This window comes from Trachinotus anak, unplaced genomic scaffold (genome assembly GCF_046630095.1).
Source record: "Trachinotus anak isolate AG129_WGS33_773 ecotype Australia unplaced genomic scaffold, CSIRO_AGI_Tana_v1 ptg000015l, whole genome shotgun sequence".
NCBI classification, from domain to species: domain Eukaryota; kingdom Metazoa; phylum Chordata; class Actinopteri; order Carangiformes; family Carangidae; genus Trachinotus; species Trachinotus anak.
Genome location: NW_027273866.1, coordinates 12867852 through 12880416, shown reverse-complemented (window position 1 = coordinate 12880416; position 12565 = coordinate 12867852). Strand labels below are relative to the sequence as shown.

The following is a 12565-nucleotide window of genomic DNA, read 5'->3' as shown; positions in this document are numbered from 1 at the left end:
TAGTTTACCTTTTTTCGCGGACCCACTTTCCCTCCACCTGCCTCGCCTACTTTCTAACTATTCTTCCCCACATTCCCCAAAATTACTTCGACCACCCCCTGAGAGGGGCCGTGAACTTGCTCCTTTCAATCAAATGTGGGAGCAGGGCTGCATGAATAGCATTAAAGTTGTGAGGACGCTGCGCCCCTTTCCATCGAAACCCAAAACGGTCTCCGAGCTATGATGCATTCTGGTCTATTTTCTGTTGGATTTCTCTCTGTATTGTTGTTGAACGTCGGTGCAAAAATGGCAGCTCCAGAAAGAAGCCTTCACTCATCAAAACCTGACTGAATACTGATGCTTTGATATAATTTCCTGATATGAAACTGCACTAAATAATTCACAGATATTTGATGTCACGTTGCTTGTTTGGTCGGTTATCCAAGACACATCGTCAACAGCTGCTGGTTGAAAACTCAATAGCTGTTTTCAGGTTTTAAAAAAGTAGAAATGTATTGATTGTTGTCGGCTCTTGCACAGTAGTGTTGGTTGTTAGCTTGTTCTGTAGAGATCCCAGAATGAAGGGTCACATTTATCCACCAATATAATTACCATTATATGTGGATGAAACATGGTGTAAACCTACTGGTACTCAATAAAGTTATCTTTTCAAGCTGGTATAGACATTAATGACCATCCATTTATAGCCATTTTCCAATCACAAAAGTATCAATATGATGTATAATAAATTTTATTTGTGTTTATATTTGTGATTGCTTGACTTAGTTTTTTCTGATCTGCATCAAGGCAACTTGAATAACTGACCTGACATTTAAGGCAGAAAAAAATACTTAAAATTGACCGGATGAACAGTTTAATCTACGAAACAAAACTTCCCTTTTTCAATTAATCAATTATGATTAATTATATAAGGGCAAGATATTGGGGAGCAGAAAGACGAATTTGTTCACTTTTAAATCTTAATATCTCCTTAGAAAACTCACGTACTCTTGGTTATTTACAGTGGTGTAAAGTTAATTTACTCTAGTAAATTATTACAAACCAAAACTATAAAAAAAAATTTAAAAAACTGATTTAACCAAATATTGCTACATGGCCACAGTTTGAGGAGAAAAGGACATGTATTTGTTTACATTTATTTCCATTTTTAAAACACCACATACGAATGGTTGAGACCCATCATGGTCTCTTTATTTGCTGTCTATAATTTTTCACAGATATAAAGTGACATAAAAAGAAAGCCACACATAACAGAGTGGTGTCAAACTGTGTGTAACTTCAGCTGTAAGGCAATGGAGTTCAGTGACTTTACAACATATACTTACCTCTGGACAGGAGTATTTACCATATGCTTATCTAGACCGATCAGTGCTGCAGTCAGTCATGTTACAGTCTCTTATTTAACCCTTCTCTTCAGAGGGACTTTTGTTTCCTGACTCTAGTCTTTAAGGCAGTGCCTCCTCACAGGCAAAATCAATGCGCAGGTAAAACTGCCCCAGGTGCCAAACTCAGGGAACAAATGTCCCTTCCCCTGTTGTTCCATAACCAACAAGTCTAAAAAGAAAACAAAACAAAAAACCTGTCTGCCAATGATTACTCTGCTTATTCCTTTGAGGTGGAGGGAGAGAGAGCTCAAGCAGGAGCTGACATGATGGTAAATTATAGGGGGGGGGGGGGGGTAAGTGGTGGGAGATGTGTTCAGATTTAGAAAGTAGTAATACTCCATTATAAGTAAAAGTTTTGCATTTAAGTGTGTCAGTGCTTTACTAAATCACTATGTTATTAGTGCTGATGCTTTCGAGACAAGGCAGCTGTCTACTGCCGTGATTGGTCGAGCTGGAGCTAGCTTTTAACTACTTTATATACTCTAGCGCAGTGTTATCTATAAGAATACATCCTCCTTCTTCGGCTCATCAAATCTTTTGCGCATAAAATCACAATTTATCAAGAAAATAGCAAACGTTTCCCTCTATGCTGACGACAAAGCAGGCTAAATTAAATGTAAGTACATTTAAATTACAGTATAGTTCACACAGAAGTAAGTACATTTACTTAGTTAAATTCCACATTACATTAAATTAAAATTAAACACCAAAGTCATGAAGCTTTATCAAGGGGGGGGTGTTGAAGTCAGAGTATTAGAGCACAACTACTACACTGTTTAAGGTCTGTCTCTCATTACTGTCCTGGGCTGAACGATCATATTAAACAGACCTTTTCTTATTTATTTTTATTTATTTTTTTTATTAAGTTTTATTTTATATATTTTTTTGACCACAGGCTCTAATGATCGGGACGGGAGGGGGCGGGGGGAGGAGCGGTTGCCTGGTGACGCACTCTGCGGAGCTGCGGAGGGAGGTGCTTCGGTCCTCCTGACGTCAGCGCGGTGCGTGGATCTGATTGGTCCTCGGCGAGCCCTGGGCGTCCGAGGAGATCACGACGGAAAAAAAAAAAAAAAAAAAGCAGAAAAAATAGAGCAGACCTTAAAAAGTCCCGACAAATGACTCCTCACCTCGGCTGCGAACGGCCGCAACGGGACACCGGAGCTGGGTTCGTGTCGGTCGGCAGCCGGTTCGGAGAAAGAGGGAGAAATATGAGTGAGGATTAACCCGGAGGCGGGGTGGGAGGACACAGACGCGAGCACCAGCTGCGACCGTCCGGATTACCCGCTCGCTGAAAAAGGGAAAACAAGCGGCGCTCCGCGGACGTTTCTCCGTCCGGAGAGGATGAGGTGACCGCCGGGAAACCGAGGAAAAGTGCTTGTGGTCGAAGTTGGAAACGGAATAGGAGACGGAGCTCCGCCGGGCCTGGACAGATATTTAGATGTTGTCGTGTAAACTTCGCAGTCGATGCCGTTTTGAAGCGGCGTAGCAGGAGCCGAAACCCCCGCAGAAAAACGCCGAATTCTACGCGGAGCAAACCCCCGTACAGCCAGTCCACCCAGACCGCGACAGCGACTCCGTTCACCGGGTATTACAGCGAGGAAGACCGTGTCGCTTGTGCCGATGCCCACGGCAGACTGCAGGTTGCTCCATCATGGCCGGATCATGAGGTGTTTGACTTATCTGCTCCTACTTCCCGAAACACTGAAAAAGTCCAAGAAGGTCGGCAAGCTCCCGGGCAGGCTGCCGGTATGTTATGAGATCCTGACTCTGTCCCTGACGAGCAAGAAGCAGAAGGAGAAGAAGATGGCTGCGGAGCTGTACCCCGCCGCCAACACCAACAACACCAACCTGGCCAACGGCACCACGGTGGCGGACACCGAGAAGACCAAGGAGGTGCAGGTGAACCAGGCCAGCAGCAGCAGCGCGGCGACCACCCCGACCACCCAGCAAAACATCAACAACAACAACGTAGACCCACCCAGCTGGCAGTGCAGCCACCCCACTCTGAGAGAGAGGTAACCCCGGAGTGCTCTGGACCAAATTACCCGTCACCCTCTGGTTTACAGCTGTAGTAAATTACATAAGCTGTGTGCAAAATATTCCCAGAGAGTCCCCGCAGGGTTATGACCATAAAGTACATTAAGGTCATTATCAGGTAATGACAGCAAACTGCAGCCACTGTATTAATATGACAGCAGCTGAAAGGGGAGATAAAATGCACCATAAAGTGCAGTGAGGTCACTGTACTCTCTCCTTAGTGCTGTTCTGCTTGCTTTTATTTTGTTTTTGCACACTACCATGATTTAAAGTTTGTATGCTGCAACAATTTGGATAATCACCATTTAAGACCAGAGTTACTTGTGTTTTACCCTCTCAAATGTGAATATTTTCTGTTTTTCTCGATCTTCTGTGACATTAAATTTGGGATTTGAACTGTTCATATCAGACAAAACCAGGCATTTAAAATGTTTTGGGAACGCGTGATTGGTAGTTTTTACAGTTCCTTAAAATTAGAATAAAAAGTAGATTTATCAGTAATGAACATATTGGAGTTGCAGTCCTGTTACTGTAGCTATATCTATGAAAATAACCAGCGTCTCTGGGCAAAAAGAGTGTGGGAGGACTCGGTGTTATACAATACTTGAGGCTTATTCATGAAACCTGCTCCTGCTTTTAGGAATGCCTTGATGTTTAACAATGAGCTGATGGCTGATGTCCACTTCATTGTTGGCCCCCTGGGGGGATCGCAGAGGGTTCCAGCACACAAGGTAAAGACGTTTCACCTCTTGGACAAAGCAGTTTTTGATTTCCTTTTTCAGAACAAAGCTGAGTGATGTTAACGATTAGATTAGATTAGATAAGCAGGGAAGTCGTTCATGTCTTTGCTAAGTTTAATAACGGAGTAGGCTTTCACTGGTGCAAAGAAAAGTGATTCTGGTTGCATGTGTCTCTGATGCATCTGCTTGCTTGCTCCCTCCCTCCCAGTATGTGCTGGCCGTGGGAAGCTCGGTCTTCTGTGCCATGTTTTACGGCGATCTGGCGGAGGAGGAGTCTGAGATCCATATCCCAGATGTGGAACCTGCTGCTTTTCTAATTCTGCTGAAGTAAGCCACTCACCATCCCTCACACAGCCAACCAGAGGGAGAGATGACAAGCGCAGTCAGTGTCACTTCAAAGCATATTATTACTCATCCAAAGCTAAGCACAGGCGAATGCCAAAATGCTGGAAGCGGCAGAGAGCAGTGGCAGCAGTATGGTGCTCTGTAATTGCTGGTTTTCTCAGCGCTCTTTGTTCAACTAGAAACATTTTTTTTTTCCTTTTCCTCATCCACAGCCTGACAGTTTTCTTAGAGGGGAATAAATGCAGACTAGGAGTTATAAATAACCTGCTTTTGTCTCTCATTTAGTAGCACTGGCTAAGCCAGCACCATGGACTATTGCGTGTAATGTCTTGAGAAAAGGTTGGGATGTGTTAAGTCATCGCACAGTCCTCTTTAGGAAGAAAAGGGCAATCATTATTTCCATTTGGCTTTTTTGGGTGCAGAATGATGTTGATGTAGTGGGAATTGAGACAAGGAACAAGAAGAGATTAGTCCTCCAGAGCAATTTTCAAGGATCCAAAGTCATAGTCATACACCGTAGAACATGGTGCATCATATCTCATTATGCAGAATAATGTGAAAGACAGAGCGGATCTTTCTCCAGCGTTGCCACTAGGATGGATTTCTGCATATTTACTGTGATTGAAATCCTATTTTCCTTCTTCCAGGTACATGTACAGTGATGAGATCGACCTGGAGGCAGACACGGTGCTGGCCACCCTGTACGCTGCCAAAAAGTACATTGTCCCTGCACTGGCCAAGGCCTGCGTCACCTTCCTGGAAACGAGCCTAGAGGCCAAGAACGCCTGCGTGCTGCTCTCCCAGAGCCGCCTGTTCGAGGAGCCCGAGCTGACGCAGCGCTGCTGGGAGGTGATCGACGCCCAGGCCGAGCTCGCTCTGTGCTCGGAGGGCTTCTGCGAGATCGACCTGCAGACTCTGGAGATCATACTGCGGAGGGAGACCCTCAACACCAAAGAGGTGGTGGTGTTTGAGGCCGTTATGAACTGGGCCACAGCAGAGTGCAAGAGACAAGGTCTGGGGCCCACCACCCACAACAGAAGAGATGTCCTTGGCAAGGCGCTGTTTCTGGTGCGCATCCCCACCATGAGCCTGGAGGAGTTTGCTAACGGGGCGGCGCAATCTGATATCCTGACACTGGAGGAGACGCACAATGTGTTCCTGTGGTACACTGCGGCTAAAAAGCCCCAACTGGACTTCCCTCTGACTGCGAGGAAGGGCTTGGCGCCTCAGAGGTGCCATCGCTTCCAGTCCTCGGCCTACAGGAGCAATCAGTGGCGCTACCGCGGCCGGTGCGACAGCATTCAGTTTGCGGTGGACAAGAGGATCTTTATCGCTGGTTTGGGACTGTACGGGTCGAGCGGCGGCAAAGCCGAGTACAGCGTCAAAATTGAACTCAAGAGGCAGGGGGTGACCCTGGCACAGAACCTGACAAAGTTCGTGTCGGACGGGTCGAGCAGTACGTTTCCGGTGTGGTTCGAGCATCCTGTTCAGGTGGAGCAGGACGCATTCTACACAGTGAGCGCCGTGCTGGACGGGAACGAGCTGAGCTATTTTGGCCAGGAGGGCATGACGGAGGTGCAGTGTGGGAAGGTGACATTTCAATTCCAGTGTTCCTCCGACAGCACCAACGGGACCGGAGTACAGGGAGGACAGATCCCCGAGCTTGTGTTCTATGCATAAGCGGCTCTGGACTGCTGATGGAAAATTAGGTTCATCCTCGCCCCCCAGCCTTTAAAGTAATGTAGCATTAAAGACACTTGAGTAATGTCACACTAAATGGCCTGGTTAGATCTTTGAGAGACTATTTTAAAAGCAAAGGAGCTGTTGTTTTATCTTATTTAATTTAATGTTATTTTTTTATTTAAATACTGGGTTAACGTTATTTGCTCTGACGCCTGTGTTACGGGCTGCGGCTGCTGTAGAAACAACATTAATACAGTGATTTGTGGTTATGTAATCAAGCTGAGCTCCGCAACTGGAACAAGTAGGGACTGCTTCAAATTGTGTAATTGCAAGTCTATATACAATGTTGTTACTATAGTCCAAGCAGCAATATTACACAAGGAGCAAACTTTATGTAGTGTAATGATTCTAAATGCAAGAAAAAAAAGTAGAAATCTTGTCAGAAGCAGAGTTGTTTTGCACTTGAGAGGACGGCCTCAGAAACATTGTGTCTTTTGTAAAATACGATTTAACTGTTAACAGCTTGATGCTGTTAAAGACCAGATGTGTTCTGTACAAGAATGCTTATACACCTGATGATAAAACATAAAGGTTATAATGTGACTGAAGCCACAGATGTCATATCATTATGGTGCCTGGGTGAGGGGAGCGGGGGATTTGAGGGGCAGCAGCACCCTCTGGTTACACCAGAGTGAACTACACCCTGGGTTTATGAAAACATGAGGATCTCACTGACATGTAGAGATGACCTTACAGGTGGTGGGCACAGGTTCAGGGGCCCACCAAGTCAGGGGGCCCCTAAGCAAGACCTCTCTATAAATCAACTGCTACAATCTTCTGTTTTTAAAGTTAGAGCTCAATTAAAAGAAGGATCTTTCTATCCTGATCTGTACACAGAGAATCTGCATCATCTCATTTTTATTTTTCTTATATTCATGCTCATTTTCACTAAGACAGCTGCACAGTGCACATCTGGGCCATAGCAACCCTGCATCATATGCTTGTCAGCAGAATAGCACTGCATGTACAGAGCAGAACCTCCATTACAGGTCTATGACATCTGTGAAGAGGAGTGTTTGTGTCAGTCTGCTGTGGCACATGATTCAGACGTGACTCACATGCAGCATAAACAGAAAACTTTCAATTAGCAACAGAACTTTAGTTATAAGGTCAACCTGTAGGTTACAGTGGAAGAAGATGTAAAATGTCCACAGATGGGACCGAGTGGGGTGTAGCAGAGGTGTAGTGGGCTTTTCATCTTCCATGCTCACAGAATATCATTAGGACTAAAAGTGGATTTAGATCTTTTGGGGGTAAGTCTTACAAAAGTCAAGATTAAGGGAAATGTATGTTTGAGTTTTCTCGTTTGGTCGGCCTGTGTGTCAAAGTAGGAGCATTTAAAGCTCAACACAGTCGGTTAAAGTATAAACCTCCTGATATGAGTGGGTTATGTGACTTCTCATTTTCTTTAGAGATGCACCAGTCCAGTTTTTTCCGATCGACTATCTGTTTTGTTTTTTTTTATCTGTAGACCTCACTACATGAAACTCACTGCAACCATTTTTATATTTGGTAACCTGAGCCCAGGGATCACTGTGATACTAAACTCTGCAGAGTCTGCAGCCCACTGTGACTGCATGAATCATCAGGGATGTCTTAGTTTGGACTCGGAAACGACAAATTTATCAGCCTGAGTTATAAACTGGTGATGTGGAGTTCAGAAGACGTGGGCGTTTAACCAAGCAGGGAGCGTCTGAAGAAAAACTCCATTCAGGTGCACTTTGGGAAATGAAGGATGCAGTGTTTTTGGAGCTGCAACTGAAAGTCTGGATATCTCAGCTTCTGCTGCATCGATTTTGACCATTTTTCTTTCATCTGTAACCCAGTTTATTAGTGCACATTACGATACTTAAAAGGATGAAATTAGAAAACTCTGGAGTTTCCCAAGAAAGAAATGCCAAACTTCTTCTGGTTCCAGCTCAGAAAATTTGACGATTTGCTGCTTTATTCTTCTTTTTGTAACTTGAATATATTTGGGTTTGGGACTGATGGTCGGACAAAACAGGACATTTGAATATTTCCACTTGGGTCTGGGGAAATGTGAGAGGTATTTCTCACAAGGTTTTTGGTGATATACTGCGTAGAAGTGATTACTCAGTTTATAGCAAAAATAACTTACAAATTAATCAATAACAACAAATGGCAACTAAAAACGGCTGATTCACCACTATTCAACAAAATCATACAGTGGTGATGTAGTATAAGAGAGTGAAGATGAGGTCAGTACCTATAGCCGGGGCGTTGATGCACAGCTCTCGGGCCAGGACGAGGAAAGTTCTTCCCAAGACGTAGACGTTCACCTGTGGAACAAAAACACAGACGAGATGATGAAGTGACACATGTGCCAGAAGAAAACCTTGTGCTGCCAGTTAAGTCTAGTTTTCTAACTGGATTTGTGGGGGAACGTGATCCTTTAGGTCCTGCAAGTGATGACTCCAGGAGCCATTAAACCCATTTAAAACCACTTACAGAATTACACTGGAGCCTGAGCATCAGTCTGAAATTAAGAGTTTGCCTCTCAAGAGGCAGCGCTTCCCTCTATCAGGAGGGATGTGATGAGGACGACTGGTGCATTAAGAGGGAAACAGCCTGTTAGGATATGAGGTGAGGCCGGTGCGTCAGGTAAAATGTTCTGGTTACATAATTGAGCTGAAGGTTGCAGAACATTTCACTTCAATATTTGTGATTAAAAGCTGATCTCTGCTGTGATTTGAAGGGATTTTTTCAGGTTAGGTCTCTCAAACTCACAGCTCTGTCGATTCATTTCTAATCAAACTATCTGCCCCTCAGTCACCCCCTGTAACCCCAACGCCTCTCATTTTCCCTTCCCAATGATTTCCTGTATCTAAATTTCAGGTTGGACCAATAGGCAGGTGAATTTGGACAGTACTGGGTCATTACACTGGTTTCTGTCGCTGTCAGAATCTTAAAACTTGACATTTTAACTCCATCATTAGTTATTTCTGGCGATTCTTACTGAGGTGACCTGATAACCTTCCTGTCTCTGAGAGGGGGACATGACTGATCTATCTGCACACCACTATTTTTATCAGCCACAGGGTGACCTCTTATAGACATCTGCAAAGAGACAAAGGGTTATTTTGATAAGTGACTGAGGGGAAAAGGAACAACTGAAAAATGGGACAAAGAGTGGCTTCAGTGATGGCTGAGCTAAAAGGAGAACTCCTTACAGTCGATTACTCAGGTTGTTGAGGGTCTTAAGACTTTTGCTGATGTGAATATTAACATGAATACTAATTCTTGAAAATCTCAGGTACTATTTTGACTGAACTGCAATAATTTCTTAAATAGCAAACAAAATCTATGAAGTACCAACAGTTAGCATCAAACAATTAGCGAACTCTAACAATCGTATAGCATTTTATTTTGGCGACGTTCTAGTATGACTGCTTGTGTTAACACTGTTTGAGAAGTTTGGTTTGTTTAGGTGGGGAAAATTGCCCATATTCTCAAAATAAAGTATGACTGAAGGAGTTATCAAAAGTTCTCAAAAGCATAGATGATTTCGTATCAGATGTAAAACTATTAGTAAATAAGTTGATAAGGTTATTGTAGTATGGATAGAAAAATGAATGTCTAAATTAATTCAATAATCAAAAGACAATTAGAAAAAAAAGACGATAACGATGCAAAATACAGAAAAACAAACATTCATGCTTGAAAAACAGATTTTTATTCCTTATTTGCAAAAGGAATAAAAACCACAACAAGGTGCAAATTATATGAAAGGGAGAATAGTTTTTCTCATTAGAGGTGCCTGATAAGGAAAAAAATGTTCTGCCCCCAATAGTTTGCGTATTAATCAGAATAATGGGCCTCCATCCTGTGACCTGAGTGCACATCGGGGAACGTGAGATCTGAGGAGTTCTGCCAAATGAGAAGATCTCGTCTAATCCTTGACGAGTTTTATTGGTAATATTGGTAAGTGTTTTGGTTGTAGTATGAGCTCCAGCAGATGTTGTCAATGCTACAGGGTTGTGGAGCTGTGAACAGCACACCACAACGGTCGAGCGTTGATGAGACAAACGCACAAACACGAGAGTTTCTGCATCTGTTTTAGAAATGGACGAACTCAGACAACGTGGCAGAAGAGGGAAATGAAAACTACTGCAGCGATGATGGTGATGTTCCCTGACAGCAAGAGAAAGATCAGGTGACATCCAGACTCTTAACTGTTGAATCTGGAGTAATATGACTGAGGACGGTGTTTACGAACTGAATGGACTTTTTGGCCCAAAAATCATGATTTTTTTCTTTATGTAGGGGAAGTTTTAACTGTAATTTAACACCGGGCGTCTGAGACCAGTGCTGAACATTTCCTCACAATAAATTTGACGAAAATCACATAAAGAAATCTTCCAACTAGTTGAAGGATTTTCTGGAGCAGGATCTGATGAGACGGTCCAACTAGGCTGGGCAGAAACCTGTTTCAGGGGGAGAGTAGGGTAGGTAGGTGGAGGATGAGAGCCAGTGTGTCATTGGGGTTATCTCGCTGGTGCCTCCCATCACAGATGTTTCATTGTATTTTACCCACAACACCTCCAGAAGGCTCGGCAGTAAATTCTGTCATCCCCCAGTCCACCCCCCTCTCCATCTGAAAGGATCTAATGACAAATACCGCTGAATAACAAAGCCACAAAGCCACACATCTATCATCTCCTCCTCAAATTAACAGCAATAAGGCGCAGAATTAAGTTTCTGAGATGCTCTGTGCTGAAATCTGAAGCAGAAGGCAGTGAAAGCCGGAGGATCGGGTCATGAACTCAGGTCAGATCTCTGTCATTCCTTCAGACCGACTCTCCAGACCTCCGGGGGCTGAAGGGGGGCGAGAGCAGACAGACGGACTCTCGCTCTCAGCCCCCTCTCTGGAGTCAGGCAGGGACGCAGATGCTCCTCTGCTATTCTGGGAAGTGGATTCCAGTGAGGAATTTATACACAAAGCAGACAGACTGGAGGAGGAAGTGGAACGAGTGCGGTCACTTTCAAGTTTTTACAGCTGAACGGCTGTTTGATCAGAGCTAAAACAAAAAAAAAAAAAACTACATCTTTACTCAACTGCAGCATTTTAACGCTGCCAGAATCAATATTTCGATACCACCGATGGCCAAAAATGACAGACCTACAGAATTATCACTCAACTCTGCAGCTCAGCCTTATAGAGCATTTTAGCTCATTGTTTCTGTTTTACAGGCCAAACATTAAATGTTTCAGTTCAGTCTCACGCTCTTAGCAGGAGCCAATCAGTTACATCAAGACAGCAGCGATAAACAAGACAAATAGAGAACAGCTGGTGAACACAGTCGAGCATTTAGCTGCTTGACAGACAGATATTTCCCTCAGGAGCTGGTGGAGACCAAACACAGAGCTAAAAGAGAGGAAGTACTGGACACAAACACAGCTTCAAATGAATGACAGTGTTTTTTAGTGACTGTTGGGTGTTAATAGATAACTGTAGCTGTGTCACCATTCAGGGGCCACATCCTTCAGAGGACACGGTCTACGGAGGTGTGGCCCTTTGTAGCCATTGTAGAACGCAAAGGCCGAACCTAAATGAGACGGTCTGGCCTATGGAGGATTTTTGCTTTGCGTCACCAGCTATGCCCGCCCTTACTGTTGTGTCGCAAAGCACGGCTCCCGTCTTGGTGCTGTATTATTTTCATTTGCAATGAATCTTGGGATAGGTTGGGACACGAAGGATCCGCCTGCCCACGCTGCATTTGAAGGAGCCTTCGTAATGAGAAAGCCGAGATCGCGCTGTGCAGCCGCTGAAAGATGCTTTATAAGGTGGCCCAAAAAAGGGTTCAATTAAATGTTATAACTCATTTACGGGGTTTGTCCATCACTCTTATTATTAGGAATCAAATTAACTTGGTGAGAACAATACAGATTAATATTTGATTAATTGAGGTCTGTTAACACAACAGCATCTCCAAAAGACAAACACACAGGTTGTAAACAAACGTCCAAATCAGTGGAATATATTTATATATATATATTTCTAAACATCCATCACAGTTTAGGTTCATGCAAATCCAAATGTTTAGATCAGGTTTAGATCAGCTGTGAACTGTAAACAGCTTGTTTACAACCTGTGTGATCATCTGACCACTGTGTTTCTTTACCCGATGATTTTTGATGTAGCTGATGTAGCTGAATGGCACCATCAAGTAGTTTCCACATATGACGTAACAACAACACAATTAGTTCATGAAATTTACACACAGCACTGTAAGATACAACCCGAGCAAGTGACCATTTAAAACAAATATGTTTTGAATATCTGCCTGAAATGAA

The 12565-nt window shown here is 43.7% G+C and overlaps 2 protein-coding genes across 3 annotated transcripts in view; one reads left to right on the top strand and one right to left on the bottom strand.

The window, feature by feature from the left end:
- The window catches only part of brf1a (BRF1 general transcription factor IIIB subunit a), a 118548-nt gene that overhangs the window by 81482 nt on the left and 24501 nt on the right, over nt 1-12565 (bottom strand). For both annotated transcript variants that reach the window (XM_071498877.1, XM_071498875.1), the window contains exon 6: nt 8478-8550. In XM_071498877.1, the coding sequence (XP_071354978.1) occupies nt 8478-8550 (73 nt within the window). The remainder of the gene's footprint in view (nt 1-8477; nt 8551-12565) is intronic.
- On the top strand, nt 2418-6793 carry LOC139633293 (BTB/POZ domain-containing protein 6-B-like). The gene is made up of 4 exons (XM_071498878.1): nt 2418-3400; nt 4063-4153; nt 4371-4489; nt 5155-6793. The coding sequence occupies exons 1-4, from the start codon at nt 3006-3008 to the stop codon at nt 6185-6187; spliced, it is 1638 nt and encodes a 545-aa protein (XP_071354979.1). The 5' UTR covers nt 2418-3005; the 3' UTR covers nt 6188-6793.

Excerpts from the sequence above, each read along its gene's own strand:
- LOC139633293 (XM_071498878.1), top strand. The coding sequence starts at position 3,006 with ATGCCCACGGCAGACTGCAGGTTGCTCCATCATGGCCGGATCATGAGG. Across the intron at positions 4,154-4,370 it reads AGAGGGTTCCAGCACACAAG|TATGTGCTGGCCGTGGGAAG; the intron begins GTAAAGACGTTT and ends CCTCCCTCCCAG. Across the intron at positions 4,490-5,154 it reads GCTTTTCTAATTCTGCTGAA|GTACATGTACAGTGATGAGA; the intron begins GTAAGCCACTCA and ends TCCTTCTTCCAG.